The sequence below is a fragment of the Echinops telfairi genome, unplaced genomic scaffold (assembly GCF_000313985.2).
Source record: "Echinops telfairi isolate 266 unplaced genomic scaffold, ASM31398v2 ScPeMD7_1;HRSCAF=3_0, whole genome shotgun sequence".
Lineage (NCBI taxonomy): Eukaryota > Metazoa > Chordata > Mammalia > Afrosoricida > Tenrecidae > Echinops > Echinops telfairi.
In genome coordinates, this window is record NW_022103896.1 from 73,571,243 (window position 1) to 73,584,534 (window position 13,292).

Below are 13,292 nucleotides of genomic sequence, written 5' to 3' on the forward strand. Positions count from 1 at the left end.
ATTTTTGCTCCCAAAGATGCACTAGGTCTTATTTTCAAGGGATGTCTTATTTTTCCATGAAGAAGAATGTGGTACGCATTTATTGTTTATTGTTTTATTAAAAGAGACCTTGCACTTCCTGTCTGCTCCAGCTGCGCTGTGGCCAACAGTGAGCTGTGCGGCGGCGCCCACCGCTATGGTCCAGAGTCCAGAGTTACGGTAGCTTCAGGGGGGGCTTATTTTCGGGGAATGCCTTCTATTTCAGCGAGAGGCAAAACTGTAATTAGGTCTTATTTTGGGGGGATGTCTTACTTTCGGGGAAACGGTACATTTGGGATGTTTTGGCTTAAGGTGTAAGCATTTTCTCAGTACAATAATTTTAGGTGTTCACAAGCCTCAATGGCTCCAGAAAGTTTGTAGCCCATGAAAATTTGAAATTCTTTTGTGTATCGATTTCCCCTTTTGACTAGGATTCATTTGTACAATCTTAAAATATAAAGAACTCTTAAAACCAGACAAAAGAAAAATAATCCAATTTTTAAATGGGTAAAGTGTGTATGAATAGACATTTCTCCAAAGAAAATACAGTGGTGGTTCCTAAGCACACGAAAACATGATCCATATCATTAGCTGTCATGACTATCGAGCCACAGTCAGATGTCACTTTATACCCACCAGGGTGGCTACAGTAAAAGATAATAAATTAGTGTTGGGGAGGATACAGAGAATTAAATTCGCACACAGTGTCTTATGGGATGGAAAGTGGTACAGCCATTTTGGAAAACCATTTGGCAGTTCCCCTGTTGGCATAGTGGTTACGAATTGAGCTGCTGTTAGGTAAGAAGTTTGAAACCACCAGCCGCTCTGTGGGAAAAAGATTCTATTCTTTCTCTCATAAACCGTTACGGTCTTGGAAACTGACAGGCAGTTCTACTCTGCTCTGTAGGGTTGCTATGAATAGCAATACCTTGATGGCAGTGAGTGAGTGATACGTTTATACAAAAAGAACCCTGGTTACATACTGGGTAAGAGCTGGGCTGCTAAAGGAGAGTGTGACATTTTGAACCTATCAGCCACTGTGGGAAAAAGATGTAACAGTTTGCTTCTTTAAAGAGTTACAGTTTTGAAACCCTTGTAGAACAGTTCTCTTACCTGTAGGGTCACTGTGTGTTGGAATCTACTCTGCATCAATGGGTATAACATGTCTATCCATACAATGAAACATTTTTGGCGGTACAAAAGGAATACTCATAAAAACTACAACATGGATGAATTCTGAAAACATGCTAAGGGAAAGAAGCTAGTCACAAAAGATCACATGTTATCTGATTTCATTTATATGATTTGTACAGGAGAGGCAAACCCAGACACCGAGTAGATTAGTGGTTGTCTACAATTGGGAGAAGGGGATGGTGGATGGAGAGTGGCTACTAATAGGCTCTTGGTTTCTCCTTGGAATGAAGAAAATGTTCTAAAAGTGACTGTGGTGCTGATTGAAGATTCAAAAAGCCACTAACTTGTTTACTTTAAATGTATGAATTCCATCTCAATAAAACTGTACTGTTCAAATCATGTTAGTTGAGGTATTTATCCATTTATATTAGGAGGTTGTTTAGAGCTCTGTAGTGAGACCATCTGACATCAGATGTAGTTCAACCACTTCCTTTGTGACTTCTAAGTGTCAGTTCTTTTATGTATGAAGTAGGCATACGAATCTGTGGGTTCTTCTGGGGATCAAATGAGATAATACAGTAAAACACATTGTGGTAAAGGATCTAGAAACCACAGAACCATCACCTACGACATTGAGTTGGTTCTGACCCATGGCGACCCTATAGTGACACAGAATGCGGGCCTGGTACCTAAGAAATACTTAATAAATGCTTATTAATGTTGTTAAGACTCAGGTTGTTATTTGCAGAATTATTTAACTTTCTTTTAACACAGTAATTCGAAATGAATTACCCTCAGCTTACTTTAAAATCAGTTGGAAAATTATTTTAAATTCAATTAAAATATTGTAATTTCCTTGTAGGTCTTTGTAAAATGGAATTAGGCCATATATAAGCAGTCCCTGAATTATGAAGTTCTCTTTCTAAGTCTGTCTTTAAGTTGAATTTGTACATTGTCAGAGCAGTTAGGTACAGTTTGTTTTTAAGTCAGTCAGATGTTTGTCTTAGTGTATACGGTACCTTTCATTGCATTGAAAATGTTGAAGAAACACTTTCAGATACACGAGCTAAGCCATCTTTAACATTGTAATGAAGTAATAATGATAATATTTTGATGTGTGTTGCAAAGTAGTAGTGTCCATTTGCTATTTTACATACATCACAATTTTATAATAGGCTTTCAAGGTTTGGTTCTTAACTATAGGTTGCATGTAATTCATAAATTCATAATCTGGGAACTGTCTTTTTATTCTTTGATGACTTATTTTATGCAATACTTTTGCAGATTTATACATGTTAATTGGTATAACTAATTATAACATTAATGTTCACTGCTGCATAGTATTACATCATTTTTAACACCATTCATTGTTTAGCTCATGGACTTTTTGATAGTTTCCAGCTTTTTGCTGTAAGGAAAATGCCACCTTAGATATTAGTATTTGGTGCATATGTGTAAGAGTTTCTTGAGCATATTTCTTACCTATTTAGTAATGGAATTATTAACATGAAATAAAGAAATTTTAATATATCATGATTCCTAAAATCCAAAGGATGGAGAATATAGCAAGACACAATAGGTTCACATTGTGATATTTTTGTTTAATAACTTTCTATTATTGAGTAGCAGTGTGTTTTGGTGTACCCTCCTATATACCTGTAAGGCACTATTATTCTGGCATTCCATAATTCATTGGAATTATTTGTGATTTTTTGTTCAGTGTACTCAGTAAAAAGTCAGGTATACCTCACATATAGGTATTTTTTCAAAATTAATGATTTGTGCTTTGGAAAATGAAATCTTATTTTTATGTTGATTTATATCATGTTTTCCTAAAAGCTTATTTTTGTTTTCAAGCCCCTTTCCTCACTTTGCTAGTAGGTTAATGAGTTTAAAAAACTCCACCAAAAAACAAAGTTGGGAGAACTACTTTAACATTTATAGTAGTGTTTCTTTTTTCAGTAACTTCTCTTACTTTAAGAAGAGTAATTCTGAATGAATTCTGTTTTCAAAGCTATTATCCATATATTCTTAGTGAAAATTCACTGTTACAACTGTCATGGCCTTTATAATCTTGGTAATATCTTAAGTATAATTTAAAATATTAAATGTCTTTTCCCTTTCTTTAGGTATGGCTGATGGGAAGCATTGTACTTTTCCACATCTACCTGGGAAAACCTTTGTCTACAATGCTTCTGAAGATAGACTGGAGTTGTGTGTGGATGCCGCAGGACATTTCCCCATTGGTCCTGATGTGGAGGATTTAGTTAAAGAGGCTGTAAGTCAGGTTCGAGCAGAGGCCACTACAAGAAGTAGGGAATCAAGTCCCTCACATGGGCTACTAAAACTAGGTAGTGGTGGAGTAGTGAAAAAGAAATCGGAGCAGCTCCATAATGTAACTGCCTTTCAGGGAAAAGGGCATTCTCTAGGAACTGCATCCAGTAACCCACATCTTGATCTAAGATCTAGGGAAACTCCAGTTGTGAGAAAGCATAGTACAGGGACAGACTTTAGTAACAGTTCCACTAAAACAGAGCCTTCTGTATTCACAGCTGCTCCTAGTAACAGTGAGCTTATTCGAATAGCTCCTGGAGTAGTAACAATGAGAGATAGCAGGCAGCTTGATCCTGATTTGGTAGAGGCTCAGCGAAAGAAATTGCAGGAAATGGTATCTTCTATTCAGGCTTCAATGGACAAGCACTTGCGGGATCAAAGTACAGAGCAGTCGCTGTCTGATCTTCCTCAAAGGAAAGAAGTCATGAGTTCTGCGAAATCTGGGGCTCTTCAGACTGGCTTGTCTGACTCTTTTTCTTTAACTGGTGGCACTGAAAATTTGAATACAGAAACAACTGATAGGAGTGTGGCAGATGCCTTGGGAGCAGCATTTGCCACAAGGTCAAAAGCACAAAAAGGAAATTCAGTGGAGGAGCCCGAAGAGATGGATAGTCAAGATGCGGATATGACTAACACAACTGAGCCAATGGATCACTCTTGATTTAATTAGATGCTAATAAGGGCAGAATGTTTGTTGTGAATATTTAATATTTGTTGGCTGGGCCACATAACTTGATTAGTCATTAAAAATCTTGTACGTATATTTCAAAGATTATATCTTGTTATTCAGTGCATGATAGCAAGTGTGTGATTGGCAATAGCTCTTAATATACTGCTGCCCAAACTGGCTCTGAGTTACCTATAAGTTAGATATTAGATCTGCTCAGATGTGCTTCTTCCATTTATGTGGTTCATTGGATATTCTTTGTATTTTCAGTTTCATGAAAGTCTTAATGTTTCAAACATGAAAATTCTCTTTGCTAAATATGTTTGTTATCTGAAAGGCTCGAACATGGGAAGGGGCTGGGGACTGAGGTTTTACTAATGTTGATGTCATCAAGTTAAACATCTATTTATTAGTGTGTCAAACATTTTTATGTAAATTTGGAGGTTATTGAACTAGATTATATCTTAAAATTTATAAAATGATTTGTTAGGCTCTATTGGGATCCTGACATTTCTGTGAACATAAACACATTCATAGAGATAAGTATTCTTGATAAAACTATCTTGAGACTCGAGTGTAATGATAAATATTTTGCTGTTTTGAGCAAGGTTAGGGAGAGAAAGTATATTCTAGAATGGATAAAGTCAATGTGATTCAGTTATGTTGCTTCCTGAGCCAACACAGCAAATTGTGTGCTCTGTTGTTAGTAATATGTTACCATTGTTAATTTGAACCTTGACGTGGTCAAGTAACACCATTGGATTTTTAATCTTGAACTGTTGATTGCAAAGGGTTGTAGAAAATACAAAAATAGTAACAGTAGTTAATGATCTCTAATTTCCAGAATTTGTCAGATTCACAGAGAATTTATAAATTAGAATTTATCTTTATGAATGAGTTACACTAATCTACAATTTTGATCAATCAAATTTAAGCTTGAATATACTATCTTTGAGCCCCTTTGAACCAAAATTGTTTCCTTTTCTTAGAGCTCATAAAATTTTCTTTCTGTGTTGGCGTCACTCTGCTTTGGGATGCAGATTGTGCTGCATCATACCGTGATCGACATGGCATTTGCTGAAATAGTGTACTCATCAAATCTGTCGTGCCAGCTTCCTTGAGAAGCCCCTCTCATGCTGATTCCGTAGAGACAAAGAATGTTATACTGAGATTAGTATTGCACTATTTTATCCTAGTCTACAATTCTGTATTCTGAAATGTACATTTGAATCTATCTTTTCCCTCTGTTCACCCAATTAAGTTGAATTTGAATGAATGAAAGACAATGTATGTTAATACAATCTCTTACCTAGAGCATTCAAAGCCTGGCTGTTTCTGTTTGCACATGGAACATGTAAAACTAGATTTGCATTATGAGAAAATATACATCAGAAAGTATATTATCAGGTGTTTAAAATTTTCTACCTGTTGATTCATAAGGAATATAAACAGCATTTTAGCTTGTTTCCAAATAAGGTAGGCTTTAAAGGATCTTCTTACTCTGAATTGGCTTATTAAATGAACGACTCCATTTTGATTAGAGAGAGAGGGAGCATTTTGACATTTACAAGTAATAGCTGAGCAAGATAAATATTTGGGTCAATTTTGTCACATACTTTAAAGAATTACCATGTTTTATCACCATTCTACTTCTGAACTTACTTCCAAGTATCTTTTTTCTTTATCAGAATAGCAAGAAAATTTAGAATATTCATATTTTGCCATTACTATTGCTTAAAATGAGAGATGTAGCTACTGAATAATATTTCCCACTTAGCTAGTAGTGGAGGCTTCTGTGTAGATTAAACTAAAAATTATTGCAAATGTCACTAACCACTATAATTATTTTTTACTTTTTAACCACTGAAACATCGTGTGTTTTTTTTCCGTTTAAATGCAGGCATACTGTTTAACAAGCTAATGCACTGCTTTCTAGTAAATGATAATTACTTGTTTTTCAGCAAATATTTTCATCATCTGTGACTTGCTATACTTAATAATTGATATGTATAGTGCCATAGCATAAAGTAGTAAGAAATCAGAAATAACTCTTATCCCCCTCCCCATTACATTAAATACTTAAATTTAGTGTAAATTAGAATACATATGCAAAAGTTAGAAGATGGGCTTAATCTCCAACAACACCTGAGTAATTTCTCTAGCCACAGCAATGCCATTTAGAAGCCAGCTAGGTATTAATTTTACCACAACAGCTTGGTTCCTCCTTGATAAAGAATAAAAGGCTTGGTTCTGAGGAATTATCACATTCCTTGAAATGTAGGCCCAGGTATCATCTTTACAAAGGCATGTTAGAGCAGTTTCTTTAAATTTTAAATATGACATTTTGTTCTCTCATATTGTTGCCACAATCAAGCACTTTGCTATAGAATGTCTAGTCTTACCATTTATTATGTCATTACACCCTTGAATCCAAACCAGAGATTTTAAAATGGTTAAAATATTTTTAACCTTAGAAGTTAATATCACCTCTATAGTCCTGTAATTAAATGCTATCTACAGTGTTCCACCCTAGTTGAAATAAAACCGTAGTGGTTTTCTTCAGTCGTCTGTTTCATAGCTTATCACACCAAGCATGCATTGACTCAACATCCAGGCGTAATTGAAGGGGTGTTTGTCATCAGGAACTAGTTACAATCACAGAAAATATGATACTGCCGAATAGTATATGATAAGATAGAACGAACTTCAAAGAATGTTTATATGGTTTTTCTGGAACTAGGGAAAGAGCAAGTCTAAATCCCTTCCCCACTTTCTCCTTTTCCCTGTTTCAGGTAGTTTATTAGAAAATTCTTAGGATGAAGACCTCAGAAATTTAGCAAGTGCTATTGACTGTGAAATTTGCTTTGTATATCTCCTTATGAATTTTTAGTTTACTTTTTCTAACCAAGCCTACTGCTCGCAGTTAAGATATCAGTCTGAAAGGCATCTGTGATTCCCAGGCACTGGTCTATATTCTCATTATTTTAAAATATCCAACTTAACTGGAGATTAGCAGTGATTTTTACGTATGGTTTTCACCTCAGGGAAGATCACTTACTTGCTACTCATTAGTCATAATGAGTCAAAACTGTTGACAGGATTTTGAGACTCTTACAGACATAACACTTGTTAGCTATTAAATATGAAACTTATAACAGTATTATTTTTTGTAGTTAGCTCCAAATACTGGCTGCTAGGGAAAGTTTCTCTAAAAATCTTACTAGTAGATAACCTTTAGGCATTAATCAAATAAAACCTTTGTGTAAGTTAGCTTCTCATTAGTTATATTTCAGCTGATCAGCATATTGACAATATCATAATATGTTTATTTCAAAATACTAATACTGACTTTGTTTTTCAACAGTAATTTTACTTGTTCTGTACATCAGAGCAGATTTTGAGGTTTTCATGGATCTCAAAGCAAGGTTTCCACTTAAGCCTTTGTAAAATTAGATTAAACTCAAGACATCCTATCTGAAGTTAAAATGACCTTGTGTCACATTAGTGAGTGAGACCACACTTTAGGTAAGATGAGTAGAAACAGCCTTCATTTCAGAGTTCTCATATAACCAAACCAAATGAAGCAACCTCAAGACTGTGCACAATTAATAAGAAATTTAAGTTTCAAACCAGACCATTTATAAACATATCATAGTAGAATGTATACGTAGGTAATCAAATAACAAAGGGGAGCGCTATCACCAATGTACGATTTATAGGGGTAATTCCAGGGAGGGCCTACCATTCTTGAAAATTCTTTGAGATGCTGAAGTGTTTCAGTTCATTTTTAATGATACTTAAATCATGGGAGTTTTAACGTTTGTTCCAAAATAGCAGAAATTATAAAAATTGTAATTATTGAAGAAAATGCCATACTTGTATATCTAACATTTAATTTTTTTAAATTATGGAGTCCACATGCTTTTGTAGTATATTAACAATGATTATCCTCTTGTAAAGGAAAAGGAAAAACTAGTAAAAAAAAGTTTTAGTTGATGTTATCTGCTTGTGAGTATCAATTACTTAGTACTTTAAATAAGATATTGCATAATGTTCTTTTAGAATGCAGAAGTCCCTTCCTGAGCCTCTTATGCCTGTGGTGGAGCAATAAAGACTGACAAAAGTATCAATAGCTTCAGGCTTATTTGGCTAAGAAATAGTGCCAAGACCTAAAAAGCTTACTTTTTGGAAGGAACTCCCATTCAGAATATGTAAAAATAAGTGGTAAGAGTGTAAATATTTAGAAAGAATAAGTAGTACTTTAATTGCTCAATGAAAGTAAAATAGCATAGATGTTATATTATCTCTGAGGCACTGGCTGTTACTCATTTTCTGATTTGTGATTGTTGTATATATTATATTTGAATGATAAATCATTGGTAAGAGTGTATAGTGTTCTAAGCACACCTCACTGTACAGTATTTGGAAGTTTTATATCAATAATAAAATTATAAGTTAATACATACTGATTTTCCCCCAACTTCTCTACATTAACCTTTCAAGATAATTTTTTTTTTATTTTCCCTGGAATTATACCTCAATATTTATAATGCATGAAAATATTATTCCATTTTATAAAGGATTTCTTAGCGTAATAAAACTTTTTCAGAATGTTCTTAAGTGGGACATCATACCCCAAATCTATTCTTCCCAACTCCTAGCAATCCTATATCGGGTCTCTAAAGCTGTAAATTTGCACAGGAGTGGGTAGCCTCCTCTCTCTCCTAAGGAGTGGGTAGTGGGTTTGAACCTGTCACCTCAAGATTATCAGTCCAACCCTTATTCAGCAGGGCCACAAGAGTTCCTTGGAATACTAATTTCTCCACTTCATGCAGATTTCAATGGTGGATTAAATGAACCTAATTACGAAAGGAATAAGCAAAATTCTTAAGACATTTTATGGGTCTTGTGATGCTTATTGAATAAAAACAAATGAAACACATTTTAATAAAGTATAGCTTGGATTTTGTGCCAGTTAGTGCTCAGAAATAATGAGGAAAATAGAGAAAATCACATTCACATTTGTACAAACAGCAATCAAAACATAAAATTCTTAAAATGGGATCTATTCTGGTTTCATTTGTGTAGTGTGACAACTGGTTCAAACTAGTTTGAAACCCTGGTAAATACTCAAATACATGCTATTGCTGATTATTCGTGGAGAAGTCAAAAAGTATTAACTAAGTTTCCAGTGTATACATAGATTGGTTTATTCCAGGCCAAGTCTAAACACACCTCTGATCAGTGGATCACTGTAGACCATTTGCTTCACTCACTGTCTCCTTGGCTTATGGTCCTTTGATTGCCTTAAAAAACAAACAAACAAACAAAATCCTATCAGTGACTTCTGAGGCCAATTAAATTCAAGATGGAGAGAGAGCAGAAGATTATTGTGACTTTTTCAGGATTCCAAAGGAGTCGTCTTGATTTCCTCAAAGGATACAGGGCAATCATGAGGACTTATTAGAAGTTTTAACGGAAAACTGCGTTGGTGAGGGAAAAAAAACCCCAAGTTGTGGCAAAAGACTCCTTTTCCAACAGGATCGTGTACCTGTTCCTTCTGTGAGGGGGGCAGGGACTGTCCTACGAGGATTTCCTTGGGAAACCTTACCCTACCCACCCAGCCGTCCTGATCGTGACTGTCAGGCTTGTTCTGTTCCCCAAACTCAACATCGGAAAGGTGGACAGTTAGTGGTAGTCCTACAAAGTGCCAAACCAGCTTAAATTGAGCGCAAATTCTTGCTTTCAGAAGTGTATAGATGCATGTAGAGGATATGTCAAGGAACATTTTGATATTTTCTTTTAATAAAAAGGAGCCCTACTTGAGCAATGGGCTGAGCTTCTCCTTAGGAGAAAGATGAGCGCCGGCTCATGTAGACGTTTGCAGTGTCAGATGCACTGTGGGTCAGTTTTGCTCTGTCCTGTACGGCCACTGGGACTCAAAATTGAGAACAGTGATTTGGTTTTGTGTAGTAAAGACTTCATGGCTTGGTACCAATACTTGTGGGCCTACTCATATGTCAAGTAATTGAGAGTTCAGTTACCATTCAAGTGAGAAAAATTCTCGTGTAGTGTACGCATCATTTGAATAATTTGGTAACACAAACTTTTCCTTCTGGTATGTACTTATAGACTATCACAGTGCTTCCCAAAGTGGGAGACGCTATCCCCTGGGCTTGGGGAGGAAGTGGGAGAAAAGGGGGTACTGGAATGATCCAGAGGCAGCTGCAAAAGCAGATGCCTACATTTTTTCCTGGATTGGGGATTAAAGTTTAAAATTGCCAGGGGTTGCTGAGGAATTTTTTATCTGAAAAGGGAGCCATAGGTCAAGTAAGTTTGAGAGCCTATGGATTATATCACTTGGGTGATTTCAAATTCAGATATTTGTGCAAGTGCTGGATGACCACGTAGAACACTAGAGAACTAACAGTCTGCTTGTGGCTAACTTGTTCTGTGGTCCAAGGCAAGCGATAGAGCCTGTAAGGGCCTCCCTTTCTAATCACGAAAATGATGCAGTCAGAATTTATTCAGCTGCTTAATGTCCATGATACCTTCAGTGGAATAGGGTGTTAGGTGCTTTGTGAGCACCAAATTATATGCAGACTAACCCAGTACACTACATACTTCAATTCCCATTAACCCTGTTATATTAGAACCTTTTGGGAGCCCACTGAACAAAGCCCCAAAGGGGTGTCCACTGGATACAGGAGGCCAGCCTTGCCTGGCGTGCCGCTGGGATGAGGACTTTGCCTATGTGGGGAGAGAAGGTGTTTCGGAGAGGGGGTGATGGGGTGCTGAGAGCATAGCTGGCAGTGGTGACCCTGGCTGCCATTGCCCTGTTGATGCTGCTGTTACTGATTATGTGCAGCTGCCGCTCAGAGAGTGCCCCAGGCCTGGCTCCAGCCCTGCAGCAGCAGCAGGAGAACCACAGTAGGGCTACACAGCGCTAAGAGGGAAAGGCGACATGCTTTTGGGGGGGTGGGGTGGGGTGAAAAGGCCAGGAGCAGGAGGACTGAGAGGCAGCCTTGCATGGCACTGCTTGTTTGCTTTCAGGCTTTCGGGGGCGTCTTTAAAATCATTAGGGGCAAATCATAAAAGAACATCTTTCTCTTTGAAAATGAAACCACTTTAAGAGACCACAAAGGTATATGTGGTTGAATGTTGCCAGGATGGACGTTAAGCTACACATCTATCTAGAACCTGATGCTTCTTCAATTGCTGCCTTCCTCATACAATGCTGTTGGGATCTTGCTTGCTGAGGACACAGTTGATGTGACGGTGACATGGGTATGAGGCCCAAGACAACTAAACATATTTTGCTTTATATTTTGGGTACACTAGTCCCAAGCAATGCCTTGTGCATGCACACCTCTAGTCACATGCATCAAGAAAATCTAAAGCTATCAAAGTCTCTTTAATGAATAAAACTAAAGTACCTACTTATTTCAGTTCAGTATGGATTTTATTTTTATTTACTGGATCTTTCAGACCCCAATAACTACAATTCTGACCTTTTGATTGATTATTTCTAGTAATTAAAAATGTATATAGAAAAATTGAAGTCTTTAGTTGTTGTTCCAAATTGTATCTGGTAATCCAAAGTGGGAACATGGACTCCTCAAACTTGTACTCCTCATTTGGAGCTAAGCTTGTCTATGATCCATTTGTTACACTTCTTAATTCCTTATCTAAAAATAGATACCTGTGTCTGTGTGCGTGGGTGCGCATGTGTGTTTGTCAATGCACGAGGTCTAACTCTAATGACATGTACATTTTATTTATAGTCCAAGTTACAATGAAAAACAACAACACTGTCTAGATAATGGCAAAATCCAAGAATAGGTTTTTTTAGCAACCCCGTTCTTTATGCCCAAGGATTCTGGTGCTGGCACTGTCATGTAAGTGTTGGACTGTTAGCCACAAGGATGGCAGTTCAATTTCCTGAGCTGTTCCTCTGGAGAAAGACGAGGCTGTTTGCTCCCATGTACATTTATAGCCTCAGAAACGATAATAGGATCATTATGTGTTGGAATTGACTCAGTGACACTGGCTTTGGTTCTCTGTCCAGGCAATAGACCAAACACTTAACATGCAGTAATTAATTTAGCCCTCAGAACAACAACTCGGGGGTGGGGGGAGGGGGTACCATCAACTCTTCATTGATCAGGAACCAGGCTCAGATACTTAAGACACTTTGCCAAGGCACTATAATAAGTGACAGCTATTTAAACCAAGATGTTTGTGACTCCACAGCCATGTTCTTCATTTCAGTGGTACATTTTCCATTTAGAAAGAAGTGAAATTTTGTGGTTCATAAGCCCTTACAAACATCTATTGTTGATTGTCTTCAGGTATACTCCTTTGAGCTGATTTTAAGATACTGTCGTTAACTACTGCAACTCCATGTGTAGAGGGGAACTTTTTATTCAAGCCCTAAGGAGCCTTGGAGGCACTCTGGGGGAAGTGTTGGATTGCTGCTAGGTGGATGGTTCAAACCCACCAGCTATTCTGAAGAAAGATGAGGCAGCCTGCTCTGTGAAGATTTCCAGCTTCTGAAAACCCTGGGCAAGGTTGCTAAGAGTGGGAATCAACTCAGTTGCCGTGTTTTTTTCCTTTGTTCTTGGCTTGTTCAATCCTTTGTTAGTAATTCTTGTGATCGAAAGACTAGACTGCCTTTATTTATTTTTGCATTTCTAAAACAAATGCTGTCAGTGGTGGCCAATTTACCATTTGAACTTCCAGTTAGAATTTAACCTATGTGAATGTATGCTTTCCTGTTAGTATCTGTCACCTTATACCACCAGAATATGTAATTTGACAGAAAATATATTTATCTTACTCTGGGAGAAAGTAAAGTCACCTGGGTTAGCCGAATGCTTATTGGCAATTGATATGGTATTGCCATTCACTCAAAAGAAATTCTAAAAATACTTGGACCAATAAAGCTTGCCCACTCCTCACTGAACAACATGGTGAGGTGCCAAAGATCAGTTCATTATGTGAAAAACAGCTCTTTGTGAAAATGGAGAATAATTCCATCGGATCACAAAGGAGATGACTCCATTGTTAGGATTGCCTATCATTATATAAATGCCAAATTTGTTCATTTCATACCTGCCAAACCACTGAGAATCATGGT

At 36.9% G+C, this 13,292-nt stretch overlaps 1 protein-coding gene across 1 annotated transcript in view; it reads left to right on the plus strand.

The window, feature by feature from the left end:
- VCPIP1 (valosin containing protein interacting protein 1) overlaps positions 1 to 8,618 on the plus strand; it is a 32,540-nt gene extending 23,922 nt beyond the window's left edge. Inside the window, exon 3 of the mRNA XM_004697536.3 lies at positions 3,282 to 8,618. Within this exon, the coding sequence (XP_004697593.1) occupies positions 3,282 to 4,147 (866 nt within the window). The 3' untranslated portion in view covers positions 4,148 to 8,618. The remainder of the gene's footprint in view (positions 1 to 3,281) is intronic.
- Positions 8,619 to 13,292: the final 4,674 nt, after the last annotated feature.